Here is a 17,462-nt window from a genome sequence, read left to right on the forward strand (position 1 = left end):
CTTCCATTTCTATTCTTTGGGACAGCTTCAAGAGAGTACGTGTTAACTCTTCCTTAAATGTTTGGTAGAATTCCCCTGGAAAGTCATCTGGCCCTGGACTCTTGTTTTTTTGGGAGATTTTTGATTCCTAATTTGATTTCTTTACTGGTTATGGGTCTGTTCAAATTCTCTGTTTCTTCCTGTTTCAGTTTTGGTAGTGTATATGTTTCTAGGAATTTGTCCATTTCTTCCAGATTGCCCATTTTATTGGCGTTTAATTGCTCATAATATTCTCTTATTATTATTTTTATTTTGCTGTGTTGGTTATGATCTCTCCTCTTTCGTTCTTGATTTTATTTATTTGGGTCCTTTCCTTTTTCTTTTTGGTCAAACTGGCTAGTGGTTTATCAGTTTTGTTAATTTGTTCAAAGAACCAGCTTCTGGTTTCATTGATCTGCTCTACTGTTTTTTGGTTTCGATGGCATTGATTTCCGCTCTAATCTTTATTATTTCCTGTCTTCTGCTGGTTTCAGGTTTTATTTGCTATTCTTTTTCCAGCTCTTTAAGGTGTAAGGTTAGGTTGTGTATCTGAGACCTTTCTTTCTTCTTTAGGAAGGTCTGGATTGCTATATACTTCCCTCTTATGGGAACCTGCGTCGCAGAGGTTTGAGGCTGTGCTGTTATGATTTTCACTGGCTTCCATGTACTTTTTAATTTCTTCCTTAACTTCTTGGTTAGCCCATTAATTCTTTAGTAGGATGTTCTTTAGTCTCCAAGTATTTGTTACCTTTCCGAATTTTTTCTTGTGGTTGATTTTGAGTTTCATAGCATTGTGGTTTGAAAATATGCACGTTACAATCTCAATCTTTTTGTACCACTTGAGGGCTGATTTGTGTCCCAGTATGTGATCTATTCTGGAGGATGTTCCATGTGCACTGGAGAAGAATGCATATTCTGCTTTAGGATGCAATGTTCTGAATATATCTGTCAAGTCTATCTGGTCCAGTGTATCATTCAAAGTCATTGTTTTCTTGATTTTCTGATTTAGATGATCTGTCCATTGCTGTCAGTGGGGTTTTGAAGTCCCCTACTATTACGGTATTATTATCAATACGTTTCTTTATATTTGTGATTGATTTATATATTTGGGTTTTCCCACATTTGGAGCATAAATGTTTACAATTATTAGGTCTTCTTGGTGGATAGACCCCTTAATATGATATAATGCCCTTCTTCATCTCTTGTCACAGCCTTTATTTGTAAGTCTAGATTGTCTGATATAAGTATGGCTATTCTGGCTTTCTTTTGTCGACCATTAGCATGATAGATGGTCCTCCATCCCCTTAATTTCAGTATAAATGTGTCTTTAGGTCTAAAGAGGATCTCCAGCATATAGATGGCTCTTGTTTTTGTATTCATTCTGTTACCGTATGTCTTTTGATGGGAGTATTTAGTCCATTGACGTTTAGAGTGAGTACTGAAAGATATGAGTTTATTGCAATTATGTTTCTTGTAGAGTTGGAGTTTCTGGTGGTGTTCTCTGGTCCTTTCTAAAATTTGTTGCTTTTGGTATTTATTTATTTATTTATTTATCTTTTCTCACCTCAGAGAGTCCCCCTTAAAATCTCTTGCAGCGTTGGTTTAGTGGGCATGAACTCCTTTAATTTTTGTCTGGGAAACTTTTAATCTCTCCTTCTATTTTAAATGATAGCCTTGCTGCATAAAGAATTCTTGGCTGCATATTTTTCCAATTCATCACATTGAATATATCCTCCCACTCCTTTCTGGCCTGCCAAGTTTCTACTGCAAACCTGACCTGTATTCCCTTGTAAGTTAAGAACTTTTTTTCCCTTGCTGTTTTCATGATTCTTTCCTTGCCTGAGTAATTTGTGAATTTGACTATGATATGTCTTGTTGATGGTCAGTTTCTGTTGAATCTTATGGGAGTCCTCTGTGCTTCCTGGATTTTGATGTCTGTGTTTTTCTCCAGGTTAGGAAAGTTTTCCACTATGATTTGCTCACATAACCCTTCTACCCCTTTTTCTCTCTCTTCATCTTCTGGGACCCCTATGATTCTGATGTTGTTCCTTTTTAATGAGTCACTGAAATCTCTCATTCTTAAATTGTGCTCTTTGACTTGGTCTCCCTCTTTTTTTCTCCTTCATTATTCTCCATAAGTTTGTTCTCTATATCACTGATTGGCTGCTCTGCCTCATCCATTTTTGCCACTGTGGCATCCATTCGAGATTGTTATAACTCAGTTATAGCATTTTTTATTTCATCCTGACTAGCTTTTACTTCTTTTATCTTCATAGAAAGGGATTCTAATCTATTTTCGACCCCAGCTAGTATTCTTATTATCGTGATTCTAAATTCTGGTTCAGACATCTTGCTTGTATCTCTCTTGATTAAGTCTCTGGCTGTTGTTTCTTCCTGCTCTTTCTTTTGGGGTGAATTCCTTTGTTTTGTCATTTTGAAGGAAGAAAAGGAATTAATAAGGCAAAAAAAAATTAAAATTAAAAAATTAAAAACAACACACACACCCAAGTCCAATAAATGATGTTTGATCCTAGGTGTGTTTTTATCTGGTTGTTGAAAGGAGCTTGATAGATTAGAGAAAAAAGGGAAAAAGAAAAAAAGGAAAACATTTGAAAATCTGAAAAAATGAATACACTGAAATAGAATAAAATGAAATGATAGAAGTAAAATAGAATTTGAAAAATTTACAAAAAAATATAAAATTTAATACAAACAAATTTTAAAGAAAAATATTTTTAATAAAAATTGAAAATAAAAATATTTCTTTCTCTTTATTCAAGAAAAAGAAAAGAAATGAAAAAGAAGAAAAAGGAAAAAAAGAAAATTTTATAGATGGGCCAGCGAACAGACTGAAATGGGATTCAAATTACTTCATTTTACCCTAGCACTCAAACTATGAAGCACTTTATAGTCCATAATCTAAGCAGGTGGAGACTTGTGTTTCTGAAGAGCGAGGTTGGCCCAGTTGGATGGGGCTTAGTGTAATGGCTCCATTCTCCACTAGATGGCGCTGCTTAGCTTCCTGGTGTGGAGTGTTGTGGTGCCTGTAGGTGTGTAAGCCCATGCGCGGGAGTGGCAAAAATGGCGTCAAGCAGGAACCGAATCTCCAGATCGGAACTCTGCTCTACCCGACCAGCAATCGCGCACCTGTCCTTTGTCTCCAGAAGCTGGAGCACTCTCTGCCTTTACACTGTCTGTGACCAAGCCTTCAGGCTGCCAGGCGGCACCTCCCTCCTGAGTTTTATCTCAGATCAGCTGTGCTTCCCGACTCTTCACTTCTGAGGGACTGCGGCTTTTAACCCGCTCAGACCCTCTGGGGGAGGATCTCACCGAGCAATGGCTGGGTGCCGGCTGCACCCTGGAACTTTTCGCGGAATTGTGCTGCTGCTGGTGCCCCGAGACTGCGGCCAGGTGCCAGCCCGCCCCAGAAAAAGTTCACGAAATAGTGTAGCCAGCAGCGTTTCAGGGATTATGGAAAATCACAACACACCTCTGGCACCATGCTTCACCTTTAATGACCTTGTTCCTGGAGTAGCGAATGTGTTTGTTCTCTGGGGTCTGCTGGGACCGGGTGGCCGCACAGCCTCCTCAGCAGGGGAACCACCTTTCCCCGTGTGGCCCGAAGACCCCTGACTTCACTCTGCTCCTGAGGATTCGCCCTTCTCACCAGAGCACTGCCAGGTATTGAGCTGCAGAATTTCAGAGTCTGCGCTCCCCCCTGTTTAGAGAGTCTTAATGGAATTTAAACCCTCTCCTTTCTCCTTTCTCCCTTTTTAGTTCAGTCCCTGTGGCCGTTTCCATTTTCCCACTTTTTCTCCAACTGCTTTTGGGGGAGAGTGCTTTTTCCATAATACCCCCCACCCCACCCCCATCCCGTCTCCATCCTCTCTCCACAAGCAAAAACACCTCCCTGCCCTCTGCGGCTTCTCTCTCCCCCAGTTCACCTCTCTGCGCTGTGTACCGACTGAGTTCTATGGTTCAGGTTGTGCAGATTGTTGTGTTAATCCTCAAATCAGTTTCCTACATGTGCAGAAAGAAGAGAGAGAATCTTAAGCAGGCTCCACACTTAGGGCAGAGCCCAATGCAGGGCTCAAACTCACAACTGTGAGATCATGACCTGAGCCGGAATCAAGAGTCAGACATTTAACCAAGTGAGCCACCCAGGCACCCTGCTTTATATGTCTTTTATTACTAGTTTTTGTTTTGTTTTGGTTTGGTTTTTTTGGTGTCCAACCAGTGCTCAGTTTTATCACACTGTAAACAAAACATTTATGAGATACTCCACTATAAAAGATTTTAGGCAAGAGTAGCAGCCAATGTAGTACATCTGGCTGATTAATAAAGAACAGGAGAGAGGCCTTCTGCATGGGCTGGGGCATCTGTGAATAAGTAGGAAGCACAATCAAGTGGAAAAGGGAGAGTTTCAATACCAGATACAAACTCGGTTGCTCCTTGCCTATGTCGCTGGAAATAGAGTAGAGGTGTCTAGCCTCAGAGCCACGTGAGAAGGGGGCAGAACAGTGGAGGGGGGCGGGCAGTAGACAGCAGTGAAGAATGAACCTTCTCACTCCCCTGTGCTACCCACCAGATTTGTATTACAGATTGTACCAATCACATATCCACTGCTTCTGTTTTCAAATGCAAATGCATCCTGCTAGGCTATCTGTCTAATTCATACCCTAGTCTCAATTATTTGTTTAGAATAGACCACCTCCTAGAGATTGAGCACTGAGGACAGGAGAGGAATATTTACTTATAAAATTTATTTTTACTTTATTGAACAAATATCTACTTCTTAACATGAGCTAGGCTCTGCTCTAACCACTTTATGTCTATTAACAAGGGGAAAGGACAAGGTGGGGCTTGAGAACAGAATGAGGGCAATGGGCCCATGGGTAGGAGATGATAAGGTAGCATGACGGAAAAAACAGGAAGAAGGCCCAGATGTTTGGATGAACAACTGTTAGCTTTATAACTTCACCAAAGGCTCTAGAGATCGTCGATCACAGAAAAATTTCTATCATGAATTCCTGTCACTGCTGAAAATGGCACAAAGATAAACTCTAAAGTCTATGACCCTCAGCTTTCTGGATCCCACTTTAGTCCCATCACCTTAGTTCATACCAATGTCGCTACTTTGGTTCAGGGTCTCATAGATTCTCACTAAAAAGAGGAAGGATTTGGAAAACATATGAGCTATTTCTTACATGCTGGCCCCTTAGAGCACTGTTGTCTCTGTTTCCTATTCAATTTCTACTTCCCTCCGAGGGCGATGATCTCTTATAATACAGAGCAGCAGCTCCTCTGTTTTGGCTGTCGTTGTGGAGCCTTAGCAAATAGGGAATTCTATTCTTTAGGTACTACACAGGTATGCCAACAGGATGCAGCCTTATCTTCAGCTGCTTTAACAAGCTTTCTGGACTTGGGAGAGCATGGCATAATGTCACTGCCTTTGTCGGAAGCTCCATCTCAACAGTCCAGGCTCCAGAAAAAGAGCAGTGAAACCGTGGTATATTTTCTACACAGATCAGCTTGTACGGGTTTCCATGCAAGGGGAAACTCAATAAAAAGGTGCTGAATGACTGGCTGAAAATAGCTCACTGACCCCTCCATCAATGGGTACCCTTGGAGCAACGAGGGCACAAATACAGGGGAAGGCAGGTCACAGCTAAGGCAAAATCATGGGTAAAATGAACTGACAAAAATGTGATACAAAATGGGCTTATGTCATCACTTTAGTTAAAACTGTATTCACTAGGGGCACCTGGGTGGCTCAGTCGGTTGAGCGTCCGACTTCAGCTCAGGTCATGATCTCGCAGTCCGTGAGTTCGAGCCCCGCGTCAGGCTCTGTGCTGACCACTCAGAGCCTGGAGCCTGTTTCAGATTCTGTGTCTCCCTCTCTCTCTGACCCTCCCCCATTCATGCTCTGTCTCTCTCTGTCTCAAAAATAAATAAACGTTAAAAAAAAAATTAAAACAAAACAAAACAAAACTGTATTCACTATTTAGAAATAAACACATTGTTCTGTTAATGTCATCCCAACATGTAAACATAATACAGGTGATATTTAGTAAGCCCCAAAATCATACAAACTGCTTGACAAAACCAACCAATTATTATCTGCCAAAAACATTCTTTGGAATATCTGAGTGAGATCTGAAGGGTAGGGACACAGCTCTAACTGATGTTCTACTCCCACAGGGGCAGCCCCACCTCCTCCTGGCCAAATGGCTGCTTCCAGGCACTGTTTCACTGAAGGAGGGAAGGCCACTCACCGACTACGTGGCGGCTGTACTCTGCTGGGCTTCCTGCCTCATGAGGGAAAGCAAACTTGCACAGGTATTTCATAGGTGATATACTCTCCAATAGTAAATGCCACTGTTTACACACACACACACACACACACACACACACACTTTTATCCCTTCAGTCATCACTTCCTGCCCTTTTGCCCTGCATAACTGTTCTAAAATCACCTGAAAATTACATATTTATCTGTTTATTTATCAATTGTCTGTTCTCCTTGGCAGAATGTAAGCTCCATTGAGATGCGACTTCATTTTGTTCTTGGCTGTCACTGTAATGTCAGGAATAGGAGCACATAACTATTTGTTGGCCAAATGGAGTGCCCTTTTACCCCTCTCATCACCCCCAATAATTCATCCAACTAAAGCTATTTGCAGATAATTGAGGACTGACTTTACTTTCTTTTCCAGCTAGCGATATCATCTTTTGACCTCTTTCCAGAGTCTGTTTTGGTGTAATACTGGCAATTTTTAGAAAAGCACAGTTTTGTGTTCTTGATCATGTAGTCTTCTCACATATCTGTTTATTACAGCCACTTTATTAAAGATTATTCTTTTAACTCTTAAAGAATAAGCATGTTTCATATTTCAGCATCTTTGTTGGAAATACAATTTGAACATGTTAAATGGTGGAGGTACCTCTAAAAATGACCTGTAGTAAAACACTAACAAGAATGCTCAGAGAATGGAACCCAGTAATGCAATGCAGTTAAAAAAAAATCTTTAGAAAAATATGTTACAAATCTGGGGGTAAGTGCTTCCCAGGAGCCCCATAACGTTTCAGTTCTATAAGCACCATTTCATAGTAGAAAGTTGTCTTCCCTCTCAATTGAAAATATATTCAGAATTTCTCCAGTAATGTCATAAACTTAGAGGGAAACTTTAATCTTGCATTTGATGTGTTATATTTTGTCAATGTCACCTTTTCTTCTCCCTTCTCTGAAAAATACCCTACGAAGTCTACATTATATAGATGTATAAGAAAAATACGGTCATTTTGGTTTCTGTTTCAAGATACACTGAAAGAGAACTGCAGAAGTGGTGTCCACGTGGCTCAGTCAGTTAAGCGGTTAAGCGTCGGACTTTGGCTCAGATCTTGATCTCACGGTTTGTGAGTTCAAGCCCTGGGTTTGTGAATTCAAGCCCTGCGTTGGGCTCTGTGCTGACAGCTCAGCTCCTGAAGCCTGCTTCGGATTCTGTGTCTCCCTCTCTCTCTGCCCCTCCCCAGCTCACACTCTGTTTCTCTCTCTCAAAAATAATAAATAAACATTAAAAAAAAAAAGAGAGAGAGAGAACTACAGGAGAATTTTGCCGTTTCTTCCTTATAAACAGTAATTCAGATCTTAGTTTCAAGCTAAGAGTGATTTCTTTTCATCTCCAGAAAATATCCCCTAGGAGAGAACTGTGGTTTTATTTAAATTAACTTAGGTTTAACTTTCTTTCTGAGCTGAAATATACGAAATCCTACTTTATCATGCACTTACTATTTTTATGTTATTACTTCCAAAAAGTAGTCGAGGCAGGACACAACATTGTTTTGCTACAAAGTACAGTCATAACATGAAGCATACTTTTCAAGTTACAAAAATAAAGGGGGGGGCACTTTAATTTTCCCCATATGTACTTGTCCACTAAGAGGCCATCATTTACTGACAAGACATCAACCAACACAGACTAACTTAAGCAATTTGATATTACCTTTAAAGATTGTCTCTTAGTCACATAATTCTCAGACTGAAGCAATTTCTCATAGTCTTCAAAAATCTAATGAAAAGAAAACAAATATTAGAGTGTAACACCAGCAGTGGTTCCTCTGCTTTAGGTTTGCTTATTACTCTCTTGCTTCAAAAGTAAATTCCCAGCTCACTAGGCCAGCACGGCCCAGGTGCTGTGTTCTGCATCAATGTGCTGAACGCCATGCTGATCACACTGTCCACCGGGAGGTTCCCAGTTCACCATCCTTTACACATAAAGACACAGCGGGATACGGAGGTCAAGTGAAATAACAGATGTACTTCGCTACTTTAGTTCTGAAAATTAAAAATTGAGTAGAAAAATGGAGTATTTGAGTCCTCTCAAATAAACCCTTTTGAATAAAAGATCTACTAATTCATCTATTAAGTGGGTAGCAAAATAACACATTTCATGTCATTTGTTCAGGTAGCCTTGCTGGTAGCTACTAGTGCATGAATAATTTAGGAAAAGATTAAATATACTTAGAGCTCCACTTGGTACCCCATAAAGAATCAAAGTGTCAAGTTCATAGCAGACACATAGAGAAACGGGGCAACTTTTGCTGCACAATGGCCATGCTAATCTCATCCCAGCTGGCCTCTCTGGAGGACTTCCCTGTCCCCAGAAGCTGGAGGGTGCTGGTGTTTGAGGCCCCCGTTTCCCAGTATGCCTGTCAACTACTCTCTACTACTGGGCCCTTTAGTTTCACATAGAGTGCCACAGGTGGAGGAAGCTCAGCATCAACCTCCCACCAGGCAAGGACATGCTTCAGGGACCACTGAGGTGGGAGGAGTGAGCCCAACAGAGAACTGAAGCAGGAGAGTCCAGGGGCTGAGGAAGGTGCAAAACAGTCCTGGTCCTCAGAGGGTTGAGGGTGAGGTGTGTGTGCACGTGTGCAATGAGGGCAAGCAGTGCACACAGATGATAACTACCAACTGGGAATTAAGAAAGTGGAAAGTAAAAACATTGGGGGGTACCTGGGTGGCTCAGTCAGCTAAGTGTTCGACTTCAGCTCAAATCATGATCTCACGGTTCCTGAGTCTGAGTCCCGTATCAGGCTTTCTGCTGTCAGCACAGGGCCTGCTTCCAGTCCTCTGACCCCACCCCCCCCACTCCACCCCCCCCCCCGCTGCCCCCGCCGTCTCTCTGCCCCTCCTCTCTCTCCTCTGTCTCTCTCTCTCTCGCAAAAATAAATAAATATTAAAAAGAAAGCATCTAGTTCACATTAAAGTCATAATAATTAGACTCTTTTATATGAAGGGCTTATTGTTTGTACTAAACAGTAAGTTTAATTTATTCTGTCATGAAACTGAAGAGGATTTTGTGGGACATTAAATTTATCAAACTTTGTGGTAAGTTTTTAAAAATTTTAATTTCAATTTAGTTAACATACAGTGTTATATTAGTTTCACGTGTACAATATAGTGATTCAACACTTCCACACATCACTCGGTGCTCGTAAGGACAGGTGCCCTCCTTAATCCCCAACTCCAATTTCCCCGATTTCCCCACCTAACTCCCCTCTGGTAACCATCAGTTTGTTCTCTACAAGTAAGAGTATGTTTCTTGGTTTGTCTCTCTCTATTTTTCTTTCTTTTCTCATTCCCTTTGTTTTGTAAATTCCACATATGAGTGAAATCACATGTAACCAGAAACTTCAAACACATGTATAAGGTATGACATTCCCCAAGATGCCAGTTTCATTATTTTAGAGTCATATATATCAGTGTGCTCCCATCTCATGGTTTACTGCCAAAAAAATATGAAACTCAGGAAGTATGAAATATCTGAGGGGGCATGAGCTCTCAGAGCTGGTGTTCAGGTTGGTGCAGCAGCCTCCGTGTCTACGAAGCTACCAAATTACACAAGAAGTGACTATAGATACAAAGAAAAAAATTAGGTAAATAAGGGATCAAGGAGAATGAGTTTACAGTCTCCCAAATTGTTATGTACTATGTCCTGAATGCAAAGCAGTGTTACTCAACACTTGTACATCACTCATTCTATAGAAAAGATCAGTAGCTGATACCACGGGTTTTGTAATAAACTATCTTAGCTCTCTCGTTTTCACTTATTATAAGGTACATCTAATGAGTCTCTAACATTCCATCTAGCATCTGCAGTTTCTGATCAACCAAACTATAATAATAGCTCATTTCCTTAGTTTAAAAATATGCCATTTTCTTTTGGTCTAGAAGCTTTTGGATACTGCTGGCAATAAAAATTATTCTCCCTTCATGTTTTGCATTTAGATCTAAGTACTCCAGTTGATCCCACAAATATTTTCTTGATAATTTTAGGATATGAAAATCAATTTTGACTTCATGATTACATTGCTAATTATTTTTTTTAATGTTTATTTTTGAGGGGGGGAATGAGTGGGGGAGGGGCACAGAGAGACAGACACAGAATCTGAGGTAGGCTCCAGGCTCTGAGCTGACAGCCCAGAGCTGACAGAAGGGCTCCAACCCACGGACCATGAGATCATGACCTGAGCCAAAATTGGGCACTTAGTCGACTAAGCCACCCAGGCGCCCCTGCTAATTCTTAATCTCAAAGGAAAATACGTAAACAATATATGAATAAAAGAGACATAGTTGAATTTCTGTGATTTGGATGTGTGAAGCTATAGGAAAGTGACAGGGAGGGTATTCTGTATCTTCACAGAGTCATGTGTTTCCTTTTACCTATTTGTGTAGCTAACTACAAATTTTTAAATTATACAGTGGCTTTTATTTCAGTGGGACATCACTGGTCTAGAGCATCTGAACCAACACTAGATCAAGATTTACAATTTCTCTTTTAGGTTTGTGCCATGTTCACTTTAATCATGCTGTTTCTCTTGCTTATGTATTTAGCAAAAGCATAGCTGTTCTTGGATATATCTATTTATCCAATACTTGTTGAACACCACCATTGTACGGCATTGAGTTAGGTATTAGGGATATAAGTAATAACGACAAAAATTAATACTGAGGGATTAATATGGTATTATCCTAAAAAAATTGTTCCAAATCTTTACAAATTCCTACAAACAACCCATTGAGGTAGGTATTATTAATATCTTCATTTTGCAGTAGGTGCAAAATTACCCAAATTACCTTACCCAAAGTAACACAATTAATAAGAGGCAGAGCTGGGTCTTGAAGCCAGGCAAGCAGGCTCTGAACCCTGTGTTTGACAGATAGGGTTCCTGCTTCTCAGGGAGCTCAGGAACCAGCCAGGAAGGTACAGACACTCCATAATAATACCACGTGAACAGTGGGGGCAGGGTAATTGTGCATGCATGCATGTGGACAGGTGGGATTAGGGAAAGCTTCCTAGAAAAGTCATGTTTCAGCTGAATCTCAAAAGGATGGGCTGGATTCACCATTTGAGAAGGGAACTGGTATTTCTACTAGTAAGTAAAACTAATTGTCAAGCAAGTAAAATGATTTATTTTTTAGTGAGGGTGGAGTGCTCTTCCATTTATGGTTACCTACTGCCTCTTCTTTTTTTAAGTGTTTGTTTATTTTTGAGTGAGAACATGAGCAGGGGAGGACAGAGAGGTGGGACAGAGGATCTGAAGTGGGCTCTGCGCTGACAGTGGCGAGCCCAATGTGAGGCTCAAACTCACAAACCGTGAGATCATGACCTGAGCTGAAATCAGATGCTCAACTGACTGAACCACCCAGGTGCCCCTACCTACTGCCTCATAAGGGCAACATGGATGCTCTTAAATCATGATCAAAGTGAGCAGGTACCAGTCTTTTTTTGGAGCTGATACAACAGGAAGAGGTGTGAAAAATAAGAAAGCCCTCAATTTTCCAGTTTCCTGATGACCTGGCTTCCAGGTAAATGGACGAATTGGGCGCATGGTGGACCATGGTTAGTGTCTGTTGTGGATCATAAATAGGAACCAGTATCCATAGATCTAAGAAGGAGAGAGAGGGGAGAAGAGAGAAAGAGGTAAAATCTTAAAAAGGACTTCTACTTACAGTGTCATAATTTTGTTCTAAGAAGTCTGCAACCAACACTTTATGTCTCGTTAGTAAATCCTAGAAAAAGAACAGTTAAGTGAAATAAAATTATTATAGCTAATAAATTTTACAAACCTGGTATTTCCTTCTAAGAATTATGTAAGTCCAGTCACTTGAAACATAAAAGTTTCTGAAGAATATTTTCTTTATACCACAAAATTATTTCCATTCTTAGTTTAAGATGTGAAATGCAAATGTGTTTCATGTTAAAAACAATAAAGTGTTTTAGTTCATATCATTGTTAGATTTATGATAGGAATAATTTAGTGAAACAGATGGCACCTATGTAAGGGGGTCTACAGTATATTTCTTCAGGCCATGGCTACCCTGTGATTATGATATAATAAAATCCAAATAAACTGTACGATGATCTTTTTGAAATATTAATAGCTATATATATATATATATATATATATTAATTTTTTTAATGTTTATTTATTTTTGAGAGAGAGAGTGAGAGTGGGGTAGGGGCAGAGAGAGGGAGACACAGAATCTGAAGCAGGCTCCAGGCTCTGAGCCATCAGCACAGAACCCGACATGGGGCTCGAACCCACAAACTGTAAGATCATGACCTGAGCCAAAGTCAGATGCTTAACTGACTGAGCCACCCAGGTGCCCCCGATAGCTTTTTTTTTTTTTTAAGAATTCTGAATGTCTTAAAACTGTATCTCATTAGTTAACTTAAAAGATTTTCAGGAATGTCAACCTTTAGTTTTTTTTTCCTTAACCACGTTTAAAATGGAGGTGCCTAGGCTGCTGAGAAGCACAAGAATGACACTTAACTGTGCCATCCCAGGATCCACCTGCCCCCGGGTTGATGGGCTGTGAGGTGCTGTGCAAGGACTGCGGTGACTAAGTAGCACAATGCCCGCTTTCAAAGCTGAAGACAAGCAGACTGGTCTTATGACAGGCATAGCTCTCAGAAAACTGAACAAAAGCATAAAGGAACGTTTGACTGTCTTCAACTCACACCTAAATTATATCCTTAATTCACCTTAATGTTGAAAGAAAACAAACCTCACCTAATCCCTTTTATACGCTTACAGGCTAAATACCCTGTCTAGGTAGAATGTAGAATTTAATTAAAAACATAACAAGAATTTTAAAGTTTTCCAAAATAAGTTCTTATACTTTAATACACATTTAATTAAAACTACCTAAAAGCATATAGAAGATCCACAACATAAATTCACAGAGAACAGGAAGGTAGCAGCAATGGCAAAACTCACCTGTTTCTATTTTAATACCAAGTAAAATATTTAAAGCATTTTGCACTGTAATTTTCAAGTTCAAGAACAATGAGACTAGCTATTGATTTCACTTCATTACTTATCATCATACATTGAGTGACCGCTGAGCCTATCAGTGGAAAGCTGTACTTTTTTTTCCCAGTAGAACATTCAGTGCTGTTCTGGAACTGGAATTTTAAAATGGGAAACCCCTCCACAGCAATTCATTCCTGGTCTGTCTGAGGTCAAAATTCAAATGAGTTCCTGTATCCGGGGCCCCCAGAAGAATAAGGTAGTCCCACGGCATTCTTTAGGGTCCCTAGTTTTCGGACACCCGCTTCCCTAACCTCCTCAGAGTATCAGTGATTTTCAGAGCTGACCCCAGTTAGAAAGGGCTGCGTAGACACTGGATCCGCCTGTAACAACAGTGGGAAGGCTTGAGCGTGGGGACTGTGTGCCCTCATGGCTACAGGTCTGCACAGCAGCAGACAGAGCGCTGTGCAGATACGCACTGCGTGGGAAGGTTTCCGTTCACTGTGCATTAGTGGTACTCCAAAAACAGAGGCATCAGGAGGGAGTCCTGTTAGTAGCAGCAACTTCAAATTCCAAGGGGGAAAAACTTGAAATAACTTGCATATCCAATAATAGAAAAATAAAATAAGGTGGGGTAGAATTCCTCTAGCACAGGTACATGGTGGGTACAGCCAGTAAATGACTATCTCTCTCTCTCTCTCTCTCTCTCTCTCTCTCACACACACACACACACACACACACACTTTCTCTCACACTCATGTGTGTATATTCATAGCTATACCCTCAAATTTCTGTTCATAATAAATACGTGCACACAACTGGAGGAACAGTCTATACATACACCCATGCATATATACATATAATACAAAACTAAGTATAATTGCTGCATCATTGTAGATCATAGAACAGTGGGAAAAATAAAACAGGATCCTACCCAAAAAGGAAAAAGCAGAAAGTTGCAAAGAAAAATAAAGTTCAAATTTTAAATAATTCAAAATTTTAAAAACTATTGGGGTGCCTGGGTGGCTCAGTCAGGTTCAGCATCTGCCTTTCGGGCTCTATGCATACAGCTCGGGGCCTGGAGCCTGTTTCTGATTCTGTGTCTCCCTTTCTCTCTGCCCCTCCCCGACTCACGGTCTTTCTTTCTGTCACAAAAATAAATAAACGTTAAAAAAAATGTTTTTAATAAAATACAATTTTAAATATTATTTGAAACAGTGTACCCTTTCATCCCACCTCTTCACAATTCTGTTTTGACAAGACTAAGCTTTGCATAGTCTAGGTATTATGCTAAAGATTATCTGATATTGATATGGGAGTGACTTCTGCACAGCTTGGGCGACACGGGGTGGAATGACAGAGACACACTCAATGGCAGGGACATGGCAGTTGATGGGCCAGGCAGCAGCTGCCATTTATGGAGGGTTTACTATGCGCCCAGGAGCATGCAGAGCACTTTACACACATTATTTCTAATCTTCACAGCAACTCTGCAAAGCAGGGATTATTTTCTTCATCTCACGGATGAGAAAATGAAACTCTAAGGTTAACTATTTGCTCAAGGACATAGTGCCAGTCAGGTGGCAGAGGGAGGTGGAATTCAGACCCCTTCTGTCATGTCAATTCTTGGAAGGAGGGATAAAAGAAATTCTGATTGTTAGGTGTGCTTTTGGGGAAAGGACAATCTGTAGACAACACTGCCACAAAAATATAAACAGTGCTAAAACATTAATGATTAGACTGGGCAACAGCCAGAGGGCTGTTGGAGCTCAAAACAAAAAAGGTAAGTCTAAGAGGTTAAAAACAAAATATAAAACCAAATTAAAATCAGACCAACACCAAACCAACCAAACAACCAAAACCCCTCAGCCATCTGCCTAAAAAGAAAAAGTGACTTATGGTCACTGTTCTACTATAGTAACCACAGCATTTTGGAAAAATACATAAAGTTGGCATTTCCAATATTGTTAGCATACTATAAAACTTTTTATGCTTATTTAGATTTTCAGACGCTTGACTTAAGTTCAATGGAAAATATGCTGAGGTACAAATTAAAACATGAATTTACTTTTGATATCCAAATTGTACTGAAAATTAAACTGGGTTGAACATATGATAGCAAGACATTATCAATATAGTTTATTCTATTAAATGTTGAAAAATCTTTGGGGAAATTTTGAAAAGTACATACGTTTCTATTTACTTTTTCCCTCCGTTAGAGTTTGTTCTTTGTTTATAATTATTTGTGAAGCTTCACTTACATACAGTCTTTCAAAAAAGGAGTCAACTTTGTTTCCATGATAGCAGAGTCATCAGATAGAAAAGGGGGAAAGAATGGTACTGTGCTATTGATAGAAAACATCTCCTTAGTTATCTAGGCACAGACATTTTGCCAGGAAAGAATGGAATCATCTTTTGTGTTAAATGTCATTCAACAGATTTCATGCATCAAGGCCTCTCTCACCATGTGCTGTTAGATATACTTTGGGAGGTTCATCTGTAGCCACCATACTTTTGCTTTGCTGGGTGAGACCAAGTAGCCTGTCAAACAGAACAGGCTCCAGGTCTGACAGCACTCTGAGCACACACCCATGCTTGTCGCCCTTGCTACCCTTTCCTCCACCCACGAGGCAACTCTCCTTAGTGTTCAGCCCCAACCTCTTCCTCCCTCTCTCCCCTCCCTTGCCTGTTAATGTGTACTCTCTCTCCCTCTTGAAATAAATAGATAAACATTAGAAAAAAAGATACTATTTATCGTCCAGGTCCTAGAAAACTTTCAAGTCATTTACATAAAGTAATAAGATTAAAGTATTTACTAATATTGGTATATGGACTATGTCAATACTGTTAAAATAAGTATTTAAGGTAATATATAAAAATAAAAAGCCATACATGTATTACAATTAAGTAAAAATATATATTTATATCCTAAAAAATGTGGAAGTAAATCTGGAATGATGTAAATGGAGCAAGTAAATTGCTGAAATGCTTTTTATTTTATTTTTTTGAAGTTTATTTATTTTGAGATAGAGTGATTGCTGGGCAGGGAGGGGCAGAGAGAGGGAGAGGGAGAAAGGGAGGCAGAGAGAGAGAGAGAGAGAGAGAGAATGAGAATCCCAAGCAGGTTCTATGCCATCAGAGTGGAGCTGACATGGGGCTCGATCTCATGAACTGTGAGATCATGACCTGAGCCGAAATCAAGAGTCAGTCACTTAACCAACTGAGTTACCCAGTCGCCCCAAAATGCTTTTATAGAAACAAATCTGAATATATATATTTGAATGAGTCTTATCTATTTGTAATTGATTTTTTTTTTGTTTTTGGTCAATGATGCTGTTACATCGTCAGCTTAAAATATTTTCAGAATTCCTCTTTTAAAATCATCTTCAGAGGCAATTTGGTATGCGCTGAAGAAAATCAGACTCTATTTTAGAATTTTTATTATTATTTATTATTTTATTATTTTACTATTATTTAGAAATTTATTTTAAAAATAAATTTTATTTTTATTATCAATCTCATTATTATTACCAAAACCAAAAACAGTTCTAGCTACCAAGATCACCCACTTGACCCATGAACCTGAATGTCAAATAGCCTTGTGCTGTTTCCAAAACCTTTATCTGCCCTCGAAGGATAAACATTTGACATTACTGAAAAATGAACATGCCACAGACAATGATACCAGTTTCAAAATATATTAAATAATGGCAGGATCATAAGAAACAGGAAATCGTTTTCTAAGATAGGACCTTTAAGGTGATATCATTCATTGGATGTATAAGTTCTAGTATTTTAGTTTGCAAATTAGCTACATTATTTCTAATATGCTCTCTGAACATCTTTTTGATGGTCAAACTCAGAAACCAAAAGTAGATGGTGGTTGCCAGACACTGGGAGGAGGGGGAAATGGAGCATTGTTATCTAATAGATATTAGTTGCACAAATAATATGAATATACTTAGCACTACTGAACTGTGCACTAAAGAACGGTAAGATGGCAATTTCATGTTGTATGTTATTTTATAACAATTAAAAAATTTTTTAATTTAAAAACTAAGATTAAATTTATTACCTATAAGTAACAGTAGATTATAAGTTTATAAGAATATAGATGATTATGG

The 17,462-nt window shown here is 39.4% G+C and overlaps 1 protein-coding gene across 11 annotated transcripts in view; it reads right to left on the reverse strand.

Moving 5' to 3' along the window:
* The window catches only part of CAB39L (calcium binding protein 39 like), a 130,506-nt gene that overhangs the window by 25,365 nt on the left and 87,679 nt on the right, over nucleotides 1-17,462 (reverse strand). For all 11 annotated transcript variants that reach the window (XM_078433893.2, XM_078433911.2, XM_078433915.2 and 8 more), the window contains 2 exons: nucleotides 12,035-12,094; nucleotides 8,022-8,087 (listed from right to left, as the gene is read on the reverse strand). In XM_078433893.2, coding sequence (XP_078290019.1) covers nucleotides 8,022-8,087; nucleotides 12,035-12,094 — 126 coding nt within the window. The remainder of the gene's footprint in view (nucleotides 1-8,021; nucleotides 8,088-12,034; nucleotides 12,095-17,462) is intronic.

The sequence above is a fragment of the Panthera onca genome, chromosome A1 (genome assembly GCF_046562875.1).
Source record: "Panthera onca isolate mPanOnc1 chromosome A1, mPanOnc1 haplotype 2, whole genome shotgun sequence".
NCBI lineage: Eukaryota > Metazoa > Chordata > Mammalia > Carnivora > Felidae > Panthera > Panthera onca.